Source organism: Thermobia domestica, chromosome 1, assembly GCF_964235325.1.
Source record: "Thermobia domestica chromosome 1, izTheDome1.hap1.1, whole genome shotgun sequence".
NCBI classification, from domain to species: domain Eukaryota; kingdom Metazoa; phylum Arthropoda; class Insecta; order Zygentoma; family Lepismatidae; genus Thermobia; species Thermobia domestica.
Genome location: NC_137454.1, coordinates 27480023 through 27502276, shown reverse-complemented (window position 1 = coordinate 27502276; position 22254 = coordinate 27480023). Strand labels below are relative to the sequence as shown.

The 22254-nt window shown below is 35.4% G+C and overlaps 1 protein-coding gene across 3 annotated transcripts in view; it reads right to left on the bottom strand.

The window, feature by feature from the left end:
* Nucleotides 1–22254, bottom strand: part of alpha-Catr (alpha-catenin related) — a 791894-nt gene that overhangs the window by 324080 nt on the left and 445560 nt on the right. Inside the window, exon 1 of one of the 3 annotated variants that reach the window (XM_081755683.1) lies at nt 18250–18595. The exons of the other annotated variants lie outside the window; for them this stretch is intronic. Coding sequence (XP_081611809.1) covers nt 18250–18276 — 27 coding nt within the window. The 5' untranslated portion in view covers nt 18277–18595. Of the gene's footprint in view, nt 1–18249; nt 18596–22254 lie in introns of those variants that run through there. 3 annotated transcript variants of the gene reach the window in all.

Sequence of the window (22254 nt, the reverse complement as noted above, 5' to 3'; positions counted from 1 at the left end):
GTGCTGAGTACACAGCGCAGGTTCAGCTAATCTATATATTTAAATGGTAAATTTATATGTTTGTGGTCAAGAAAAGTTTATATGTTTGAGAACGTTTATATGTTTTTGGCCAATCCTATCAACAAAGGATTGCAAATTTTGTGTAGATTGTTCAGTTCTAATTGAATATATTTTTAAAAGCATCATATCCTACGAGTTATACTTCCAACATCATATATTTGTATACATGATTTGTATATCTCTGAGGCGTTCGTTTCATAGCCAAATGATAATGAAAATCGAGGGATAACCATTTCTCCAGTCTAAGATAAATCTTTATTGCTTGGAGTGTTTGGCCCAATGAACACCATATATTACTGACATTATAATTAATTGTGTGGGTGTGATGCATTTGCTTATTACATACTGCATGCAAGAAGAAAGAAAACACTGATCATCCATGAATTAGAAACTCCAACCGGAAGTAGGCTCAAATCTTGCAAACGGTGCGAGATAGCCTATTGTAAAAATAATCGAAAAAATTTCCCCTTTATTGTACCTCCTTGCCGATTTTTATCAAGACGTCCTACACTTGTGTCTGTAAAGAGACATGTATAGATGTTGTGAGGAATGACAAAGAGATTCATGTTTATATGAAAACGATGCGCTGTGTAGAGAGCGCTGTTTCAGCTAATTATTAAATATTCTTTCTTAAAAGGTTGAGAAAGCATATCGTTTATAAGAAAGCAGAATAATAAAAACATACAAAAAGTAAGGATTTATCGATAACACGCAAGTGTTTTAAATAACATGCAAGTACTTAAAAAAATTCCTGGAAGAAAACAAAATACACAATGATGGTTAAGCCACATTTAGAACGATTTTATTTTTATTTTAAAAGATAGAAAGCTGTGGAAAGTGCAACTTCCTGTTGAGTTTGCGTGTTGTGGAGTTAATAAAGTCACTAAAGTTACGGATATAAAATAAAAGTAGAACGAGAAAAATGGAAGTATTAAATGATTTCTATTTAGATGTAGTAATAAACAAATAAGAATAAAGCGAAAGAGGAAATAAAAAGTGACGAAATGGCGTCTAGGCCTTCGAAATCTATTTAAAAGAAATTAAGCCTTCTAAATTCTTTCTTTTTAAAGGTAAATTATAGACTTTCAGTCAAGCAGCTACAGCATCATTCCAATTTATCCTAGGATCATGGTTTGTACCTCATTCTCTTCAGAACACAACAGCCTTTCCAACAGTACCATTCACATTTAACTATCATGTCCCTGGGGTGGGAAATTTGGAGAGAAATCTAGATTTTTTCAGTTTTTTAAATTTTGAGCCCCACTGGACCATGTTAATGCACAGATCTCAAAATGAACCAAAGAATACTAAAGGGTATACTAAATGTATGTGCAAAAGTTTAAGCTTCTATCTTGAATAGTAAGGGGGGAAATATTTAACAATGAGCACCAGAATGCCCCAGATTACCACAAAAGACCCGGATCTCAGGTAAAACATTTCCTGAAACATCCCTATTTATCCTAGGGTCGCGCTTTCTGCTTCATTCTCTTCAGAATGAAACATCCTTTCAAAGGGTACCATGAAGCGGAGAAATCGCGAAAGGAATTTCTGGTTAAAAAATATTCCTTTTCTTTACCTTTTTGCCTCTCTGGACCATCCTGTGTTAACACAGAGATCTAAAAAAAATCTGAAAATTACTAATCGGTGCACTGAATATTTGTGCAAAATTTCAATCTTGTAGGTGCAAAAGTAAGCCCACCAAAAATAATGAAAATAGACCTAAAAGTATTTTTGTATTTATCACGTCATCACCCCTATGTCTCGACGCAGAAAGATGTGAAAGCATACGTAACGTGTTCTACAATGCCTCTATGCTTAAAAGAAACGAAGTGAAAGGCTTTATTGATACTTTTTAAATCAAATAATTATGACACTACTTTAGTGCCTATAAGTAGGTACTAGAACTTAAAAGGATAAAACAATATTATTTAGCGTTTAATGAAGAAAAAACCTTTATATCAATAATCTAATCAAGCTGTACATAATGATATGGGTGAAAGTAGAAACTCATGCGTAATTCTTGACAAAATTGAGATTTTCTTTATAATTCTAAAAAAATTGAAGAGCAAAATCCATTCCTGTTCGTAAGCCACCACCTGTAGTTTGTTTGAAATCTGATATGATGGAACACGACCTGATAGATACTGAGTGAACGGTAGTTGGTCCACGTGGAAAGGTTCGCCATAAAAGGTGATTTCTGACCTTTTACTGTTTACTATAAACATTTTCTCTATTATTACTATTAGTACTTATTGTTTTTTGTTATATATATTCTCTGTTGTTCCTATTACAGTGGAGTCTCGTTAATTCGAACTTGGATAATTCGAACAGAAGTCCATTCCCCTTTAAAACTGTATTGAAAAGAATAGTAAAAAATCATGGATAAATCGAACTTTTGAACCTATGTTTTGGATAATTCGAAGTAAATACAGTTGAAAATTTTTAATGTTGGACAGATGTAAACAGAGAAATACAGTTTTAACGTGTTTTCAGTTATCAAGATGCAGCCATAGGGAAGAGTAATACAAAAAATAAATAGAAAATCTATGTAATGATAAAGATGAAGGTGAGTTGGGGAAGAATTAAAGATAGAGAACGTGTGCCAATCTCATCTTCTTTCAGAATTGGTTGAAAATTTAAGATGAATTTTTGATAAAGTCAACTAAATGTTATTAATATCGTATTACACGCAATACATGAAATTCAAGATTTATTGACCGTACAAAAACAATCAAATTAAAGCAAATGAGGTTTACTTCTTAAAAGTGAGAACAGAATATTGAAATTGTTATTGGTGTTTAATTGTTTGGGCTATTCAATGTATGTTATAGTGTTGTACGTAAATATGTTTTCCATTGTACACGTAGTTTGAATTATGTGGAGTCAATGTCGTTTGTTAGTTTGCGGTATTCGATCACGCAAATAATAAGCTGCTTTAAAGGTAAAGTCTACACCATATGAATATGTTTTTGATGCACAGTACTTTGGTTTCTTTGTTGTTATATATGTGAAAATGAATGTTGTTGGATAATTCGAAGTTTTTTCGTGTATCCTTGGACTTCGAATTAAAAAGAGTCCACTGTATTAATATTTATTGTTATTGTTATGTTCTTATATATCTTTGTTGGTTTTTAAATCTATTTTGGAGCAGTTTTCCTTATATTTTAATATATTAGTTTTTAAATTTTATTTAGGGCAGTCCGTATTTTTAAGCAGTCGTGTTGATCGTAAAGGGGTAAAATATCCTTGATGTTGGCCTCCAACCAACCAATCAATCAACAAATCTCTTAAGCAAGGTTGTATGCCATTCCAGGATAACGCTGCGGGCAAACTGACATGTTTCTCCTTTTAAAATTAGGATTTACTGCATAAGTGATTCTATCCAGTAATTATTATTAATATTGCATGGACAAGTAAGAAAGCAAATATCTTTGAGTTTTACGTCCCACGTTTATGCCGGTTAGGCTAAAGGAGACGGTGATGATGAGTAATGAATGAAATGGTGTAATGATGAAAGTAGAAGGAAACGGGAGAACCCCGAGAAAACCCACGCACACGGTGTTTGTCCACCACAAAGCTCACTTGGCGGGGGCTAGGATCGAACCCGGGACCACAAGCACCAGAGGTGAACGCTCTACCACTGAGCCACCGCGGCCCCCAAGTAAGAAAGGAACTATGCACAAATTCTAACTATTATAGTTCCATTCTATGCACATCATAAAAATATAATAAATACACATATTTTATAAAGAACTGAAGGGTTCATAAAATAGTAGTATATGTGCTCTGTTTTGTGTTTCATTCTAACAGTGGTCACTATTTCGAAACTATTTCTCTATGAAGAAAAAGGCATGACACTATAACATTTAGATTTTCTGTTCGAGCTATGAAAGTACTGCAGTGAGAAAAATTCAAATGCGGGAACTCCAGCAACTTTAAGAGTATAATTTCTTCACTATATAAGGTATAATTTTACACTTGGAGTAACAGTCCTTTTTTTGTGGGTCTATGCCGATTCCAACGCCATCTGTTAATGACCGGCTGAACTACGTCCAGCCTAGAAACGACCATATGCCTCACCTTGTCCCTAACCGACGTATCAGGAGTCTTTTATTCACGTGACTCCCAAGTTTGCGTCACGACGTTGGGTGGATGCCGAAAATTGGGAAGCACCGGCCGAGAATCGAACCCGGGACCACGCAGATATACAATGCTCTAACCATTTTATATCAGAATATTATTGGCAGTGGCGTATTTACGATTTTGTTTCGGGAGGGGCTTTGCTAACTTTCGGGGGGGGGCTTTGCCTGGAAATGTGAAAATTCTGCAAGATATTTCATTTACTTTACTATACTAAGTAAGATTTCGTGGGGGGCTTAAGCCCGGAAGCCACCCCCCTAAATACGCCACTGATTATTGGATATTCTTTATATTAAAGTGTGCAACTTCGGCCTATTTGCAAAGCCGTTATGTCAAAAATGTCTCCCCAACTATGTCCTTTAAAATTAAAATAATAAAAACCGAGAACTTCGATGCACTACATCGACACGTTATTTTTTATTTTCTTGGAAACTATCCCACTCAGAGGATCTAAGTTAGACATAAAACTGAATGTCAAATTACCATAACATTTACAACGTTAAGAGTTACGTGTTCATAGAATACTTGGAGATTTAAAGAGAGAGAGGAAGTAGAATTTCTTAGAAGTACTTTAATATTTATATTAGTGCATATATTTAGTTCCAGGAATCTTTCCGTCTCTGACCTTACAACGTTTGAGGTTCTGAGGATTTTTCAAAGCGCACACACACACACACACACACACACACACACACACACACACACACACATATATATATATATATATATATATATATATATATATATATATATATATATATATATATATATATATATCGGGTGTTGCAAAATAAGTGTTACAACTCTTGGGAGGTGAATACTGCCACTGAGATAAGAAAAAAAGTTCTCTTGAACTTTCGGCTATCGGACATAGTTTCAGATCTACAAGGTGCCGAAAGCGTGGGAAAATGACTTTCGGACGCCAATAGTTCGGAAACTATCCAACGTAAAGAGGGCGGGTAAAAAACTCACTGAAGAAGTCATACCTGCTCTATTCAATTTTGCATGTTTCACAATCCTACCATGCACGCGCATGGGATTCCCCAAAGGAACGTAGGGAGTCCCGGATAATGTGCTAAATGAAAGTTCGTCTAAATGGATATGAATTGATGGGGTTTCTACCAGGTAACAATAATTCGTTTGTATTAAGTCGATATCTGGAACAAATACAAAATGGCGGACACTTTCATGCTCGTTGTGTGTGGTTGCATAATCGCCAGGTACGGATGATGGACAACAGTGAAGTTCTGAGTATTAAGTGCTACGAATTTGTACTCAAATGCTCTAGAAAGACATCTGGAGTGTCGGTAGAGCACAAAAAATGGAGCAGGGTGATTCACATGTGTGGAAATGCGTAACGAAAAATGCCCAGAAATGCACTCATACTCAGTAAACGTAAGTTTAAAGCGTCGGAAATGTAAGGATTAGCGTCAAGAACATGAAAACCAATTCACCAATAATATTCCCTCAAACCGACGCAATATGATGTGCACGGTTGCATACCAATAAGGATGCAACAACTGAGGCGAAGTTGAAATTGTACAAAGGGACTCACTAAGAAACTGGGTAAACTGAGTGGGAATGCCTCTAGTGGGATCGCATGATCGATATTGAAATGTGGCCAATTTGTGTGTTGATATCGACATGTAGCTAATGGACAAATGTCAACATGCGCCACTACTGCTGGGACACCGTCTCACATGTAAAAACTAGGAAAATAACGTTGTACATTCTGCTATTACATCTGGTGCACTTTTTGGTAGAACGTAACTAGAACAAGATTGTATCAATGTCCCACTTTATTTGGGACATTGTCCCATAGTCGACACATATGGAAAGAAATCTCTTAATCCATGGTTCAAATTGTGATAGAGCGTGAAAATAACAAACTTGTATCATGTCTATCGTCTTCTGGGACATATGACGTACTCGATATCAAAATACCTCCAGAAATATGTATCTTACACACAGTGCACATGCCAAGAGAAAGACGAAAATGAACAAATTTGGCACATGTAAGACATTCATTTAGTTTACCCAGTTTCTTAGTGAGTCCCCTTGCACAATTTCAACTTCGCCTCAGTTGTTGCATCCTTATTGGTATGCAACCGTGCACATCATATTGCGTCGGTTTGAGGGAATATTATTGGTGAATTGGTTTTCATGTTCTTGACGCTAATCCTTACATTTCCGACGCTTTAAACTCACGTTTACTGAGTATGAGTGCATTTCTGGGCATTTTTCGTTACGCGTTTCCACACATGTGAATCACTCTGCTCCATTTTTTGTGCTCTACCGACACTCCAGATGTCTTTCTAGAGCATTTGAGTACAAATTCGTAGCACTTAATACTCAGAACTTCACTGTTGTCCATCATCCGTACCTGGCGATTATGCAACCACACACAACGAGCATGAAAGTGTCCGCCATTTTGTATTTGTTCCAGATATCGACTTAATACAAACGAATTATTGTTACCTGGTAGAAACCCCATCAATTCATATCCATTTAGACGAACTTTCATTTAGCACATTATCCGGGACTCCCTACGTTCCTTTGGGGAATCCCATGCGCGTGCATGGTAGGATTGTGAAACATGCAAAATTCAATACAGCAGGTATGACTTCTTCAGTGAATTTTTTACCCGCCCTCTTTACGTTGGATAGTTTCCGAACTATTGGCGTCCGAAAGTCATTTTCCCACGCTTTCGACACCTTGTAGATCTGAAACTATGTCCGATAGCCGAAAGTTCAAGAGAACTTTTTTTCTTATCTCAGTGGCAGTATTCACCTCCCAAGAGTTGTAACACTTATTTTGCAACACCCGATATATATATATATATATATATATATATATATCGGGTGTTGCAAAATAAGTGTTACAACTCTTGGGAGGTGACTCCTGTCACTGAGACAAGAAAAAAAGTTCTCTTGAACTTTCGGCTATCGGACATAGTTTCAGATCTACAAGGTGCCGAAAGCGTGGGAAAATGACTTTCGGACGCCAATAGTTCAGAAACTATCCAACGTAAAGAGGGCGGGTAAAAAATTTACTGAAGAAGTCATACCTGCTGTATTAAATGTTGCATGTTTTACAATCCTACCATGCACGCGCAAGGGATTCCCCAAAGGAACGTAGCGAGTCCCGGTTAATCTGCCAAATGAAAATTGGTCTAAATGGATATGAATTGATAAGGCTTCTACCAGGTAACAATAATTCGTTTGTATTAAGTCGATATCTGGAACAAATACAAAATGGCGGATACCTTCATGTCTGTTGTGTGTGGTTGCATAATCGCCAGGTATGGATGCTGGCCAACAGTGACGTTCTGAGTATTAAGTGTAGCGAATTTGTACTCAAATGCTCTAGAAAGACATCTGGAATGTCGGTAGAGCGCAACAGATGAAGCAGGGTGATTTACATGTGTGGAAACACTTAACAAAAAATACCCAGAAATGCACTCATACTAAGTAAACGTGAGTTCAAAGCGTCGGAAATGTAAGGAATAGCATCAAGAACATGAAAGCCATTGCCAATTCACCAATAATATTCTCTCAAACCGATGCAATATGATGTTCACGGTTGCATACCAATAAGGATGCAACAACTGAGGCCAAGTTGAAATTGTGCGAGGGGATTCACTAAGAAACTAGGTAAACTAAAGGAATGTCACTAGTGGGATCGCATGACCGATATTGAAATGTGGCCAATGTGTGTGTGGATATCAACATGTAGCTAATGGACAAATGACATGTCCCACTAGTGCTGGAACACCGCCTCAGGTGCGAAAAATAGGAAAATAACGTTGTACATTCTGCTATTACATCTGGTGCACTTTTTGGTAGAACGTAACTAGAACACGATTGTATTAATGTCCCTCACAAACTTGTATCATGTCCCATGTCCTCTGGGATATATGACGTACTCGAAATATAGGTAAATACCTCCAGAAATTCGTATCTTACACACAGTGCACATGCCAAAACAGAACACGATTGTATTAATGTACCTCACAAACTTGTATCATGTCCCATGTCCTCTGGGATATATGACGTACTCGAAATATAGGAAAATACCTCCAGAAATTCGTATCTTACACACAGTGCACATGCCAAAACAAAGACGAAAATGAACCAATTTGGCACATGTAACACTACTGCTGGAACACTATACATATGGAAAATAAAACGACATGAGAAATAGGAAGAAACGTCTTAAAGCTCTGATTGTTTACAACTGTGCAGTAGAAGTAACAAAATGAAACATACAAGCATGTCGGGAGGATGTACAAGAGCGCTTGCCAAACAAAGTGGGTACTCCTCAAAGAAATGAATACAGTGAAAGTGAGGCTCCGTTGATGCCTCAGGGCTAGAGCGCTCGCTTTCGCTCGCGTGGTCGCAATTTCCAGTCCTACTGGGAGCCCACGGCCTAAGATTCAAGACCCGAATAGTTATTTTCCTATTTTTCGCACGTGGGGCGGTGTTCCAGCAGTAGTGCGACACGTTGACATTTGTCCATTAGCTACATGTTGATATCCACACACACATTGGCCACATTTCAATATCGATCATGCGATCCCACTAGTGACATTCCTTTAGTTTACCTAGTTTCTTAGTGAATCCCCTCGCACAATTTCAACTTGGCCTCAGTTGTTGCATCCTTATTGGTATGCAACCGTGAACATCATATTGCATCGGTTTGAGAGAATATTATTGGTGAATTGGCAATGGCTTTCATGTTCTTGATGCTATTCCTTACATTTCCGACGCTTTGAACTCACGTTTACTTAGTATGAGTGCATTTCTGGGTATTTTTTGTTAAGTGTTTCCATACATGTAAATCACCCTGCTTCATCTGTTGCGCTCTACCGATATTCCAGATGTCTTTCTAGAGCATTTGAGTACAAATTCGCTACACTTAATACTCAGAACGTCACTGTTGGCCAGCATCCATACCTGGCGATTATGCAACCACACACAACAGACATGAAGGTATCCGCCATTTTGTATTTGTTCCAGATATCGACTTAATACAAACGAATTATTGTTACCTGGTAGAAACCCTATCAATTCATATCCATTTAGACCAATTTTCATTTGGCAGATTAACCGGGACTCCCTACGTTCCTTTGGGGAATCCCTTGCGCGTGCATGGTAGGATTGTAAAACATGCAACATTTAATACAGCAGGTATGACTTCTTCAGTAAATTTTTTACCCGCCCTCTTTACGTTGGATAGTTTCCGAACTATTGGCGTCCGAAAGTCATTTTCCCACGCTTTCGGCACCTTGTAGATCTGAAACTATGTCCGATAGCCGAAAGTTCAAGAGAACTTTTTTTCTTGTCTCAGTGACAGGAGTCACCTCCCAAGAGTTGTAACACTTATTTTGCAACACCCGATATATATATATATATATATATATATATATATATATATATATATATATATATATATATATATATATATATATATATATATATATATATATATATAAAGAGAGAGAGAGAGAGATACATGCAAAATAGCATTTCAAGCGTTCTTTAGCAACTATATTGTTTTCTTTCTTTACATATCATTATTCTTATTTCAAAATGAAGTCGAGGGAAATTTTAAGTCGAAAATTGTTGTACAGAATAATCGACCTAACAAAACAGTACTGGGTTTTGAAATACTGAAAATTTTCCCCCAAACACAAACACACACAGAAATAGCACTTCGAACTACCTACGTATCTTTAGCAAATCTAACGTTAGTTTTGTTTATATTACTGTTATTGTCATGTTTCTGAACTGAGAATTAAAGGACTATTTTTAATTTTTTTAAAGCCAAAATTGTAATTTTATATATAGACTTCTAAAAGAAGAAATCTGACTGATCAACGCCTAGGTGATACTGCTTAAATTAGAAACATGTAATTTGGACCACACATAGGATTTCTGACGTTAATGTATCGCTAAGGAACGATTTTTAAAAATCGACGTGAAAGGGGGAGGGACAATGAGGTTAGCAATTATTATAATATGGACTTCTTATTTAAAATAATTAAAACTACGTGCATAAGTATTTTCTGATATTTTGTCCCAGAAGGGAAGAAATGGGACAAGAGGGTTCACTAAGCTCCCCCAAATCTCGAAATTCATTAGGGGACTCGGTGGCTCACTGGTAGAGCACTTACCTCTATTGCGTGAGGTCCCTGGTTCGATCCCGAGCCACGTTAAGTTTGTAGTAGACAACATTGTGTTCATGAGTTTTCTCAGGACACTCCCGTTTCCTCGCACAATTTTATTCCATCATCATTCACTTGTCCTAACAATCCGTCTTACTTAGCCTAAAGGACATATAATAATCTTTGGACGTTAAACTGAAAGACAGAAAGATAGTGTATAGGCCCTTATCAAATCTAAACTCAATGAGATTTTCTTCAGAATTTTGTCAAAAAATATTTCGGCAAATTAATGACGGCAACATTAAGAGTCTTCACTACCGTGAAATTAAACTAACGCTAATTTTAGAGTTTTTCTGTCATATCTTCAAAACAAATAACAATATTCGAAAAGCAGAAACGTAGTGAACTAGACAATACGATCTTGCATGTGATACCGTTATCACAACTCATCTGTCTTCTTTCGATTTGCAACTGTAGATAGATTTTGCATTTTTTGCGGGTTTTGTAAATAGCGGCATACCAAAAGCAGATAGATGAATTGTGGTAAAGGTATCACATGCAAGATCGTATTTCCTAGTTCACTACGTTTCTGCTTTTCGAATATTTTTATTTGTTTTGAAGATATGACAGAAAAACTCTAAAATTAGCGGTAGTTTAATTTCGCTGTAGTGACGACCCTTAAGCAATGCGCACTGAACATTTTCGTTCGTAATTATTCTATTTCCTCCGCCTATTTCTATTGTAACTTTGAAAAATACAAAACAAGGATTGTTTTTAGGTTAACGTTTAGCGGCGGCGCCAAATACTTTCAGTGTAAACTGAAAAAATGAACAAAAAGGACTTCTCACTAGGGCTATTTGTAACCAAATTAATACATAGTCAATATATAATTCAGTCTATATACTACATACTTGCAACTAGGAAATCTCCGAATTTTGAGATAAAACACTGAACTTATTACTACTAACAGTAAAAGTCAATCATAATAGATAACTTCAGTATTGTGTGAGAAAAATGTTTAAAACTGAGGAAGCCCAAATATTATGAACACAATTGTCATCTGATCTATTATCATTGATTCAATAATAATAATTTATTAAGAGTTGTGTGAAAAACTCTTAGCAATCGGACAATCTTCGTATGTTTTGGACACTATTCCGCAGTTTTGATCAAAACCGAGTCTCAAAAAGAATCATATAATATACACACGATTTTTTTAACAACCTTAGCAAGGAAAGATTTAATGTAGTTTTGAGTTTCATAGCGCACTTTCAATACCTCTGGGGAAAATAGTCGTTGAATAGGATGACAAATGTAAAAGTATGGTGTCAGTCCGATTTTTATAGAAGTTATTAGTAAAAGTAGTAAATATGATAATCTGACAGGATTTTCTTTATGCAGCAAAGAACCTTCGAAGGTACATAATTAATTAATTAAGAGTTTTGAAATCTAAACGAAAGAGAGAGACTGTTATTTTTCTTCATCCATATTGACTCTGAAACTACTATTCAAATAATTAATACTTTTCTGACCAGAGTATATACTTATTTACTAACATTAAAATACGTAAATCATAACAGTTTTAATAACTTAACATTAACTTCATCAGACGGTTACTGGCAGAAATATCTTCATAACATTATATTATTATACCAGGCAACCAAGCAAGTTCGTTCGGTTTTTACACCTGGCACTATTTTTCGTGGGATAGTAATCATTTTTGCCGCCAGGGGTACCTTATCATGTGACAGCTTCTGAAAGCTGAGTCATTGCCACGTCGGCTAACAGGTAGATAAAAGGTCGCATCCGACAGTTGGAGATCAAGTATTCGCAGTGAACCATGTCTGTGTTGAACGCAATAATCAGGGCTTGCTTACTGTATGAGTTCATGTTGAGCATAAAAGGTGCGGAAGTAGCAAGACAAATATGTGCAGCGTCTGTACAATCAGTGAACGAACAGCTCAAAAGTGGTTTCAGACCTTGTCGACCGGCAATGAGACACTTGAAGAGAAACCTCGATCGGGCAGACCAAAATCTCTCAAATTGGACCGATTCAAGGCAGCAATTGAAGAGGATTCAAGTCAAACGTATTAAAAACTCGCTCTACGATTTGGTGTAAGCGATGAAACCATTCGTGTGCACGTGCATGAGCTTGGAAAATCGTGGAAACTGAGTAAGTGGGTTCCTTACGTGCTGACTGCTGCGAATCGTCTCCAAAGATTGAACATTTGCTCTTCCTTGCTGACTAGGAAAACAACTGTCCAATTTTGGGCTGCATTTTGACGTGTGATGAAAAATGGGTAATGTACAATAACAAAAAACGCTCGCACCATTGGCTATCGCAAATGACTCCATGCCTTTAAGTGCACAACCTGCTTTTCATCAGCGGAAGGTGATGCTGTGTGTATGGTTGACTACTGCTGGGTTTGTGCATTATGAGTTCTTGGAAAGTGGTAAAACCATAACCAAAGAGGTGTACTCAGCACAATTGCAAAGAATAGCCGAACAGCTTGCAAAAGACAACCTGCACTAGTGAATAGGAAAGGTGTTCTTGTCCACCAAGACAACGCTAGACCTTATACAGCAAAGATGACCCTGGAGGTAATTTCTTCTCTCGGCTGGGAACTTCTGCCGCATCCAGCGTATTCATCAGACATTGCTCCATCACACTACCATCTTTTTTTGTCTATGGACAACCATATCCGCAATCGACAATTCAAAACTAGAGAAGAGATTGAAAACGCGGTGGCGCAGTTTTTTGAGTCCCAACACAAACAGGCTTGTAAAACGATGGGAGAAGGTTGTAGAAGTGGATGCTGGATATTTTGCGGAATAAACATAAGATAAACGCATTTTTTGGAACTTTTTTTTTTTTTACTGAAACTGTACGAACTTTCTTGGTTACCTGGTAGTTGTATAATTTTAGATGTTTAATATGTAACAATCAGGTATTGTTATAATTTACTGTTTCATTTTAAATTTTTGTGTAACAATTGTTAGCAAAGAGTTAAGATAATAGATAAATATGAGCTTTTATTTTAAAGAATATCTGATGAAGGTAAAGTTAATTTATTGAAACTATTACAACGTATCTTACTTTTAATAAGTATATAGTCTGGTCAGAAAAAGTATTATCTATTTATTGTGAATGTTATTTTCTGAAGATCATTTAAATATTAAAATGTTAAATGAGAATTGATTTTTGTTATATATATATATATATATATATATATATATATATATATATATATATATATATATATATATATATATATACATATATACACAGTGAAACCTCTACTAACGAACACCTCTATAAAGCGGACACCTCCCGTAACGGACATATTTTGTAATCCCCAATCAGTCTAATAGGAAAAAACATATTGGAAAACCTCTCTAAAGCGGACACTCTCTAGTACGGACACGGACAGTCTTTTCTGTCTTTTATAGGTATTATTTACCTCCGAATTACGGACACTTTCTTTAGAAACAAGTTTAAAAGTACAGTAAAAATACATTTTTAGTAATTCATACATGTGTCACCAAGGGAACATTGTGACAGCATTTTGACTTCTCAGATGAAGCGCCTCTATTTAACAACACTCTCATATCTTTTGCTTGCATCCCACCACCACCCAAGCTGTTTTAGACGCAAAAATGATTGATAATTGTCCACCGTTTGGAATGACATGTTATTCTACTGTCTCGCTGGAATCTCTAACCAAGAAGAAGACAAATTTCGTATTTTCTGCCCGCGGGCACACATATTGTTCCAAGAAAGACACTGCTGGACTGCAATTAATCACAAATTAAAGCGACATACTGAAACCGTAGTAAAGTGATAAGGGTAAAGCGCAGAGAACTATAACATCTTATTTCCATGTTGTCCCTCGAACATAGAATATTGGATGGCGGAGGATAGTGCAGGTACAGTATCATTTTGGCAACATTCGTAAATATATGATTCATGCAAAAAATATTTTTCCAATTGCCTCATTTCCTTGTTTACTCATTTAAGTAAAAAAAAAAAAAAATTGAAACCTTTTTAAGACGGACACCTCTTTATAGCAGACAATTTTTGATTCCCCACGGCTGTCCGCTTTAGAGACGTTTCACTATATATATATATATATATATATATATATATATATATATATATATATATATATATATATATATATATATATATATATATATATAATCAAATATTGTGAGACATAGATAGAGACAAAATAAAATAAAGAGAATATAAAACTGATTAATTGAATGATAAAGAAGAAGTTATAATTTTATTAACTATTTTTTACCAAATCTAATGATTACGAAAAGCTGTACTTGAGGTATGAGGCTAGAATTTATAACTGTTAGAAAAGATAATATGAAAAAGTACTTACGTTGTGTTTTTCATTTTTCTTTCTCTTGCTTTCTTTCTTCCATTTTATTTTCAACGAACTTAAGAAGTTCGTTACTGACTTATAAATCTGTGCGTGTGTGTGTCTGTTATTTGCAAATTTTCCAATTTTGATCCCTCCATTTGATAGAGCACCAAAACCTATCTGAGAAAGTGATGGAATTTTTCGCGTCACTCTTACCATTCCCGAGATATAGGTCAAAAAAAGTTCCGATTTGGAGAGATTTACGGAGACATATTTACGGGAACCGTAAGTCACAGAGAGATGATATTGGTGTTAATCAATACCTAAGAGGATGGTAAACATTTTGGTACCAAACAGTATTTTGAGGAGATTTAAGGAGCCATACCTCGGGAACCGTAAGTCATAGAGAAATAATATTTTGCGAATTTTTCAATTTTGAGCCCTCCATTTTGAGCATGTCTCTTCGTAAAACAACATATCATAGAACGTTTTAACAGAATTCTTAAACAAAACATGTGCAAAACGTTTAGTACTCAAGGAAAATATAAATGGATAAATATATTACAAGAATTGTTTAATAAGTACAATAATAAAGTACAAGGAACAATTGGTTTAAAGCCTATAGAAGTTAATAAGAAAAAATAATTCTTTTTAGGTTCGCTATGGCAATGCTCTTGAAGCATTCTAAATTGGTTCTTTTTGTATTTTGAAGTTAGTCTCGAAAGCTCTGTCTATTTACGACTTGCGTTTGTATGAACGAATTAAATAGCAAGTTATTTGAACTGAAGTATGGTTCAAAGAATTCGGTTTATATTATATATATATATATATATATATATATATATATATATATATATATATATATAGATAGATAGATAGATAGATAGAGAGAGAGAGAGAGAGAGAGAGAGAGAGATAGAGAAAAAACAAAATAAGCTTTGCCTTAGTCTTAATAATTTGAATTCGATTTTACGAACCAATTTGAATGAATTTATTTAATTTAAACAGTTGATGTTTTGTACTCAAGCTAACCTTAAATTATTTACATACGAAATTTAAAATTTTACAAATTATAATAATTTGGGAGTTTTAGCTTTGGTATAGACTACATTCCTCCGCTTTTAAATTTCTTTGTAAACGAGATTTTGTTTATGTAGCAAAGAAAATTCGCATTTCCTTACGGTATGGAAATAATTCATTCAAGAGTTTTCAAATTTAGACGAAACAAAGATAACATTAAATGTTGATATACGTAAAATATTTTTAAGTTCTTGCAAAGTATTATGATGGAAAATGGCCAGTGTTACTAGTGTTATTCGGAATCTTCTCACTGTTTACAAATACCCACATGAGTCACAAATGACGTCATATATTTACGTAATGACTGAACAGCAATAAGAAATATACTAAGAGCAGTAATTAGTTTAGGCTAAGTCACTAATTAAGTTTTTTTTTCACCTGAAAACGGTACTATAAAATTTAAGAAACATCACGCCACTGAATAAATAACAAATTATTGAGTACGAACAAACATTTTAAATAACGTTTAAGATTAAAAGTATGCAAACTTTATTTTTTAAATGTAATTTTTCAATTTAAACAAAATATTCATTAAATTCACGAGTGAGAATTAATTTAATACTGCTATAGAATATGAAGTGTTATCATGAAATTTTGTTAATGAGACAAAGGAAAATTAGGATTTCGGAATGGAAGTAACAGACAAATCAATTTCATGAAAACATTGTTACCAAATTGTTAGGGATTTTAATTTAAAGAAGAAGAAGAAAAGAGGGGGGAAGAGATGGTTAATGATGATCCGAGGAGAGTTAATGGAACAGATCATTTAAAGTAAGGGAAAATTGTTACTTTTGAAGTAGATGAACCCTGATCCTTGGTTACTACTTTTATATTATATATATATTGGTTATGTTTAAGTATTATACTTGAAATTTTAATTAGTGTGCATTGTGAGAGGTTTTTAGTGATTAAAACATAATTATTTTTTTATACTTTTGACAGAAGAGTTATACATTAATTAAAGTTGGTAAATTATGGTATGAATAAATAGAAACAAGTTTTAGTGTGTGTTTGATTTAATGTTTTTGATTACTTGTTATGTGGTGTTTGTGAACTATTTCTATCTTGAGATATACTTGGTAGTTGATTGACTTTTTTTTAAAGCATATATTTGTAATTTTTATTGAAGTTATTGTTTTACAATATAGTTACTTGGTGTACAACTTTAGTACAAGTACTTAATATTGTGGAGATTTACAGGGAGATTTGAGGTTTGATGAAATTGTTACTTTTTTGAACTTTAATAGATATGTTTTATTATGTTTCGGAGTTTGAAGGTAAGATATGATTACAATATATATACATTGTCAACAGTATATGTGAAACATAAAAAGAAGGCGGTTTGGAAGATTCTTATCCAAAATTACAGAGAAATCATACATAAACTTCATGTTATCAACAAATACCCATGAATTAATTATTATTAACTCCATTCAAGACGGAAAGCAAAGAGTTACACGAAGCTGGTACTCACGAAATGGTTTAACTTTTCTACATAATAAGTCATAAATAAAATATTAATGTAATTTTTTTTTAAAAAAATCAATTCAGTAAATTGATAATCTTTCACTAAAAAGATGTATACACATCGCACACATATAAAAACTCTGCTCATATTTACAAATATGAAGAACAACTATCAATAACGTAGATTGATTTCTCTTTTTGCGAAGTACTATTGAATTTTGTTTTAGCTGGATAAAACACACACACACACACACATTTACATGAAGAGGAAGGGAGATGGAGAAAATGGAAAATGAATTTATCCACACTTTCCCATTATTCTAATTGTAAATATTATTATTTGCTTGTAGAGTACAAGTGTCTATAAATCTATAATATAAAGTAATAACCATGTTCAGTATGTTTGAAAGATTACTTATAAGAATATCCCCCCCCCCCAGTTTCCAGACTTCATCACGTGCACTAAACCATTGTTCTTTTGACGAAACCACGAAATTTAAACGAATTACGTTTTCTCGTTACCGAAATACAATAACCATATGTAAAAGATATTGAAATTATTTAAGTAATTGCGTATTAAATTATTTACAAAAAAAATGCACTAAAAATTTTCCGGATTAATTTATTGGGATGTCTTTAAATGTATTAAAGCACGGTGTTTTAGAAAGAATTATTTTACATATTAACGTTACTTTTCTTGGAGTTTAAAAAAAAAAAAAAAAAACATCAGCTACTGAAATTCTTCAACAGGTGAGCTACAAAAGGTACGTCACGCAGGAAGGTTTCTCTAAGAATACAATCTAAAGAGTTTTCAACAACAATTTTAAAAAAAATTGCATACTATGCATTTAGGACTTTTAGATTTAAAAAAAAATAAGGGTATGAGAACATGATTGAAGAAGAAACTAAATTGGGGTGATAAAATGGTGGGAGGAGGGGTGACAACGTGATTTTACTCACCTGTCGTTCGGATGACAAAGTTGCCATGATGATTACCTCTTGCTATACCACGCCATGAAGTAATTTAATACGAACAAGATTTAAAAAAAAAAAAAGAGAGAACAAAAAAACACAAAAGTCTTGCTTTATATTATGCAGCGGAAGATATTTATATTTCTGTTGTTTAATGCAGAAATTACAAGCGAAGAAAGACAGAGAGCTATGACAGAATGGCAGCCGACTCTTTTAGGATATGAAGAATCGTTTTAAATGACAATGGTTTCTTTAATCCTCTTTTCAAGTCTTAAAAAAAAAAAAGAATCAACCTTATTGCGAATAATTCGTTGTACTGGTGAACTTAGGCTGCTGGCGCGTTGTAACCACCCGCACCCGTATACAATACTAGTTGAAAGGTTCCTGGGTCGCTCGGCTGCTCTTGCCTGCCCGGGCTCACAACGTCTCTCTTCGCCCCTCTTTTTCTAAGGCCGCGCATGCGCAGCATCCTGGAGGATCAATAATGGCCGTCACCTGGATAGGGGGATTCTTTCATCTGCCAAAAAATCTCTACTACAACTCTGGCCCCCAAACCTGAATCGAACTCCAGACTCTTCCTTTCTCTCCCTTTTGTCCGTGCTATTCTGTTTTCCGTAGTTCAACTGGATATATCCTTAAACTTTTTTTTTTTTCATAAACATACAACCACATAAAAGACTTTATTTGTCAATGAGTCACACATAAACATCTTATATCAGGTTACAGGAATGTGACAGGGAATAACCAAGAAAAGGAAAAACAAAAAGAATCATATACGGGACGAGAATGGCATTAATAGTAAATACCATACCATGTGGTTACGTCACTACTATACGTTCATTCCCACTTTTAATCGTAGTGCAAGGAGCATTATTTCTAACAATACAATTAAATAACTTAATCTCCCTAATATCACAGTCATGAGGATACCTCAGTCTGATGGTTATAGCGTTGGACTCACGTCCACGTTGTCCCGGGTTCGATTCCTGGTCGGTGTTTTCCAATTTTCGATATCCACCAAGCGTTGTGAGGCAAATTGGGGAGTCACGTGAATAAAAGCCGTGACGATCACTAGGTCTAGAAACCTCCTGATACGCCTTTAAATAATAGGGCGACGCAGCGTGCTGACTACATGTTCGTCGCTAGACGACTTAGTTCAGCCGGTCGCTAACAGATGGCGTCGGCGTTGGCAGAGGGCTGTCATGCCAGTGGTTAGGTAAATATCACAGTCATATGTATTGTAGCTTTGAGTTGGGTGGCGTGAATCAGCTCCAATGTAGCTTTAAAAAGATCGAAGTTCGCTATCTCTAAATTCTAGTATCTCCCGAAATACCTTACAGTGCCTAGTCAAGACTGAAAATTGTTTCCCCACGAAGAATCTAACGCAGGGCCACGCACACCAAACTTACAAAAGTTTAGTTAAAGTGAACAAAAAAATTGTTCCTGCTACCGACTCGTTTTATACAGTAACATATAGTAAACGGAGCAATTGTTTGTCAGGACCAATGCAGAGTGTTTATTTTACAAAGGGTGTTTCCTGAGTTGTTATGTCGCAGAATGATGCAAGGATATTAATTAATAGTTCCGTGTATGACATGTTTGTTCAGCTATAATAGTCAACGCTGGACAACGCTGCCCACGAAACGAAGATACAATTTTCGTGACAAAATACAACACAGAGCTCTTTCAATAGAAACAAATACATTTTCCAGTGAGAGAGACATCACTTTCACAGCTCATTTCCGAGGAGAGACAGACTGAACTGTTGTCTGATACAGGTCAACAGATCTTAATACAGGTCAGTATACATTAACCTTTCTCCGACTTAATTTTTAAAGTACAAAGCAGGATGTCAACTCTAACTAAACGAATGTTTTTTTTTTTTCTGTGGAAGAAAAGAGTATCAAAACTTCTGACGTCATTCAAAGATTAGAAAGAGTGTTTGGCTAGCCTGAGGCAGTGGTGGACCTAGAAGGTAAAAACTGGAGGAGGGCTGCCAGAACCCAAACTATAATAAGTATTTCAACTTAAGAGTCTTCATCCCGGCGAAATTAAAATACCGCTAATTTTACAGTAATTATGTGATATCTTCAAATAGATAAAAGATAATCGAAATGTGGAACAAGAGCACCCTAGACAATATTACTTTACATGAGAAACCGTTATCACGACTCACTTATCTGCTTTCGATTTCGAGCCATTTTGAAAATCGGCATTTATTTTCACATTTCTAAACGGCTGAAAACAGAAAGCTACTACGTGACTTGTGGTAACGGTACCTGACGCAAAATATTATTGTCTAGAATGCTCTTGTTCCATATTTCAATTATCTTTTATCTACTTGAAGATATCGCATAATTACTGTAAAATTAGCGGTGTTTTAATTTCGCCGGGATGAAGACTCTTAACTCTCTCCCGCTGGACATTAAGGCTAGATCAAATGTTAAAATGTGGACCTCAAGTATTGTATTATACATTGCATAACAGAAAAACTGCAACTAAAACTAGGCTATATTTAATGTTGCAAAAATTTTCCAATAAACAATTGAAAGCAACGCTTACAATAAACTTTCAAAAACATATAAATAATAATTTTAATTATTTTTGTCGCTCAAAACACTGGAGACCTAGAGCCCCAGAACAAGTGTAAAAGTGGATCTGAAAAGGTAGAGGGACGGTACGTAGCCGGCATGACGTCAGGCCGTTCCCCATGCCTATCTTTGTCCATTGTAATTATTTTAGGAACTGAGAGGACGCCGTACATATTTTTTTTCGAGGCGGGGGACGGCGTCCTCCCGCGTTCAACTGCACTTTTACTCCTGCCTCAGAGTAGATCCACCACTGGTATGAGAAATTCGAAAGTACTGTTAATCGTAAGTTTGAAAAGCTGACAGAGAATTTGTAGAGGACAATTCTTGTAGTACATTGAGAAAAAAAAACTGTAGGTGGCGTACTTAAAAAGATAGGTTACATGCGTAATTCCTGTAGTTTTTGGACTTAACGTACAGCAAACGTATAACTGAAAACGCATGTTTTATAATACTTTCCGTATAGGTGTTCTATCTATACGTACTTTCCGTATGAAACAATATAGGCGGTCAGGATCTCACATACAAATGGACGTATATAGCATACAGTCGACGAAGGTAACATAAGTATATGTATGTGATATACGGAAAACAGTTAGATGTCAGACATCCTGCAACGGCATGATGTAACATCTAAGGGCAGTGCCTATGTAGCATACGGATAGCGTATGCCCCGTACTGATTTCTATAGTAAGCAAGAGGATACCGTATATTTGTACAATATACCGCTGTCCGGAGAACGAATTTTTCTCTGTGTAGATGACCAAAACAGCTATAAACGAAGCTCACATATAGGACGTTGAATTTGAAAATTAAAAAAAAAGGAAGTCAATAAAAAATGGTTATATTTTGCTCATATGTAATCAGTAACATCTCTCATCTATGAAATGTAATGTCAGCCATATGTCCACCTCCACTAAGTCTTCATGTATTTATACGCTTAAGAAAATGATTGATATGATAACCCTGTTGCAGATGTTTGTCCTGATACCTTCACTCATGTGTATGATTCTTCCGCCATCAGTTTCAAATGAGTGCATGGTCCGTTTGCGTACAGCTATGCTTTCGGAAACCCCTATAAAATGAAATCTTTTAGGTGAACGTCCTACGAATGTGCCCTTTAGGTCAACGGAGATTGCAAATGATTAAGACAAGTGAATGATGGTAGAAGAATTGGTGGAATGAGAACGTGAGAGGAAACGGAGACTCCAAGAAAACACACACGGACATGATGTTGTCCACCACAAGCTTACTTGGCCGGATGCGCTCTACCACTGAGCCACCGTGCCCCCCTGAAACCATTATAAGAATAAATCACAAAGTGTACGATCGCATAACTTTGCCAGCTACTCCTAGCCACTTTGACAAAATCTGTTCACAATACGAACACGTTCTTTAGTTATAA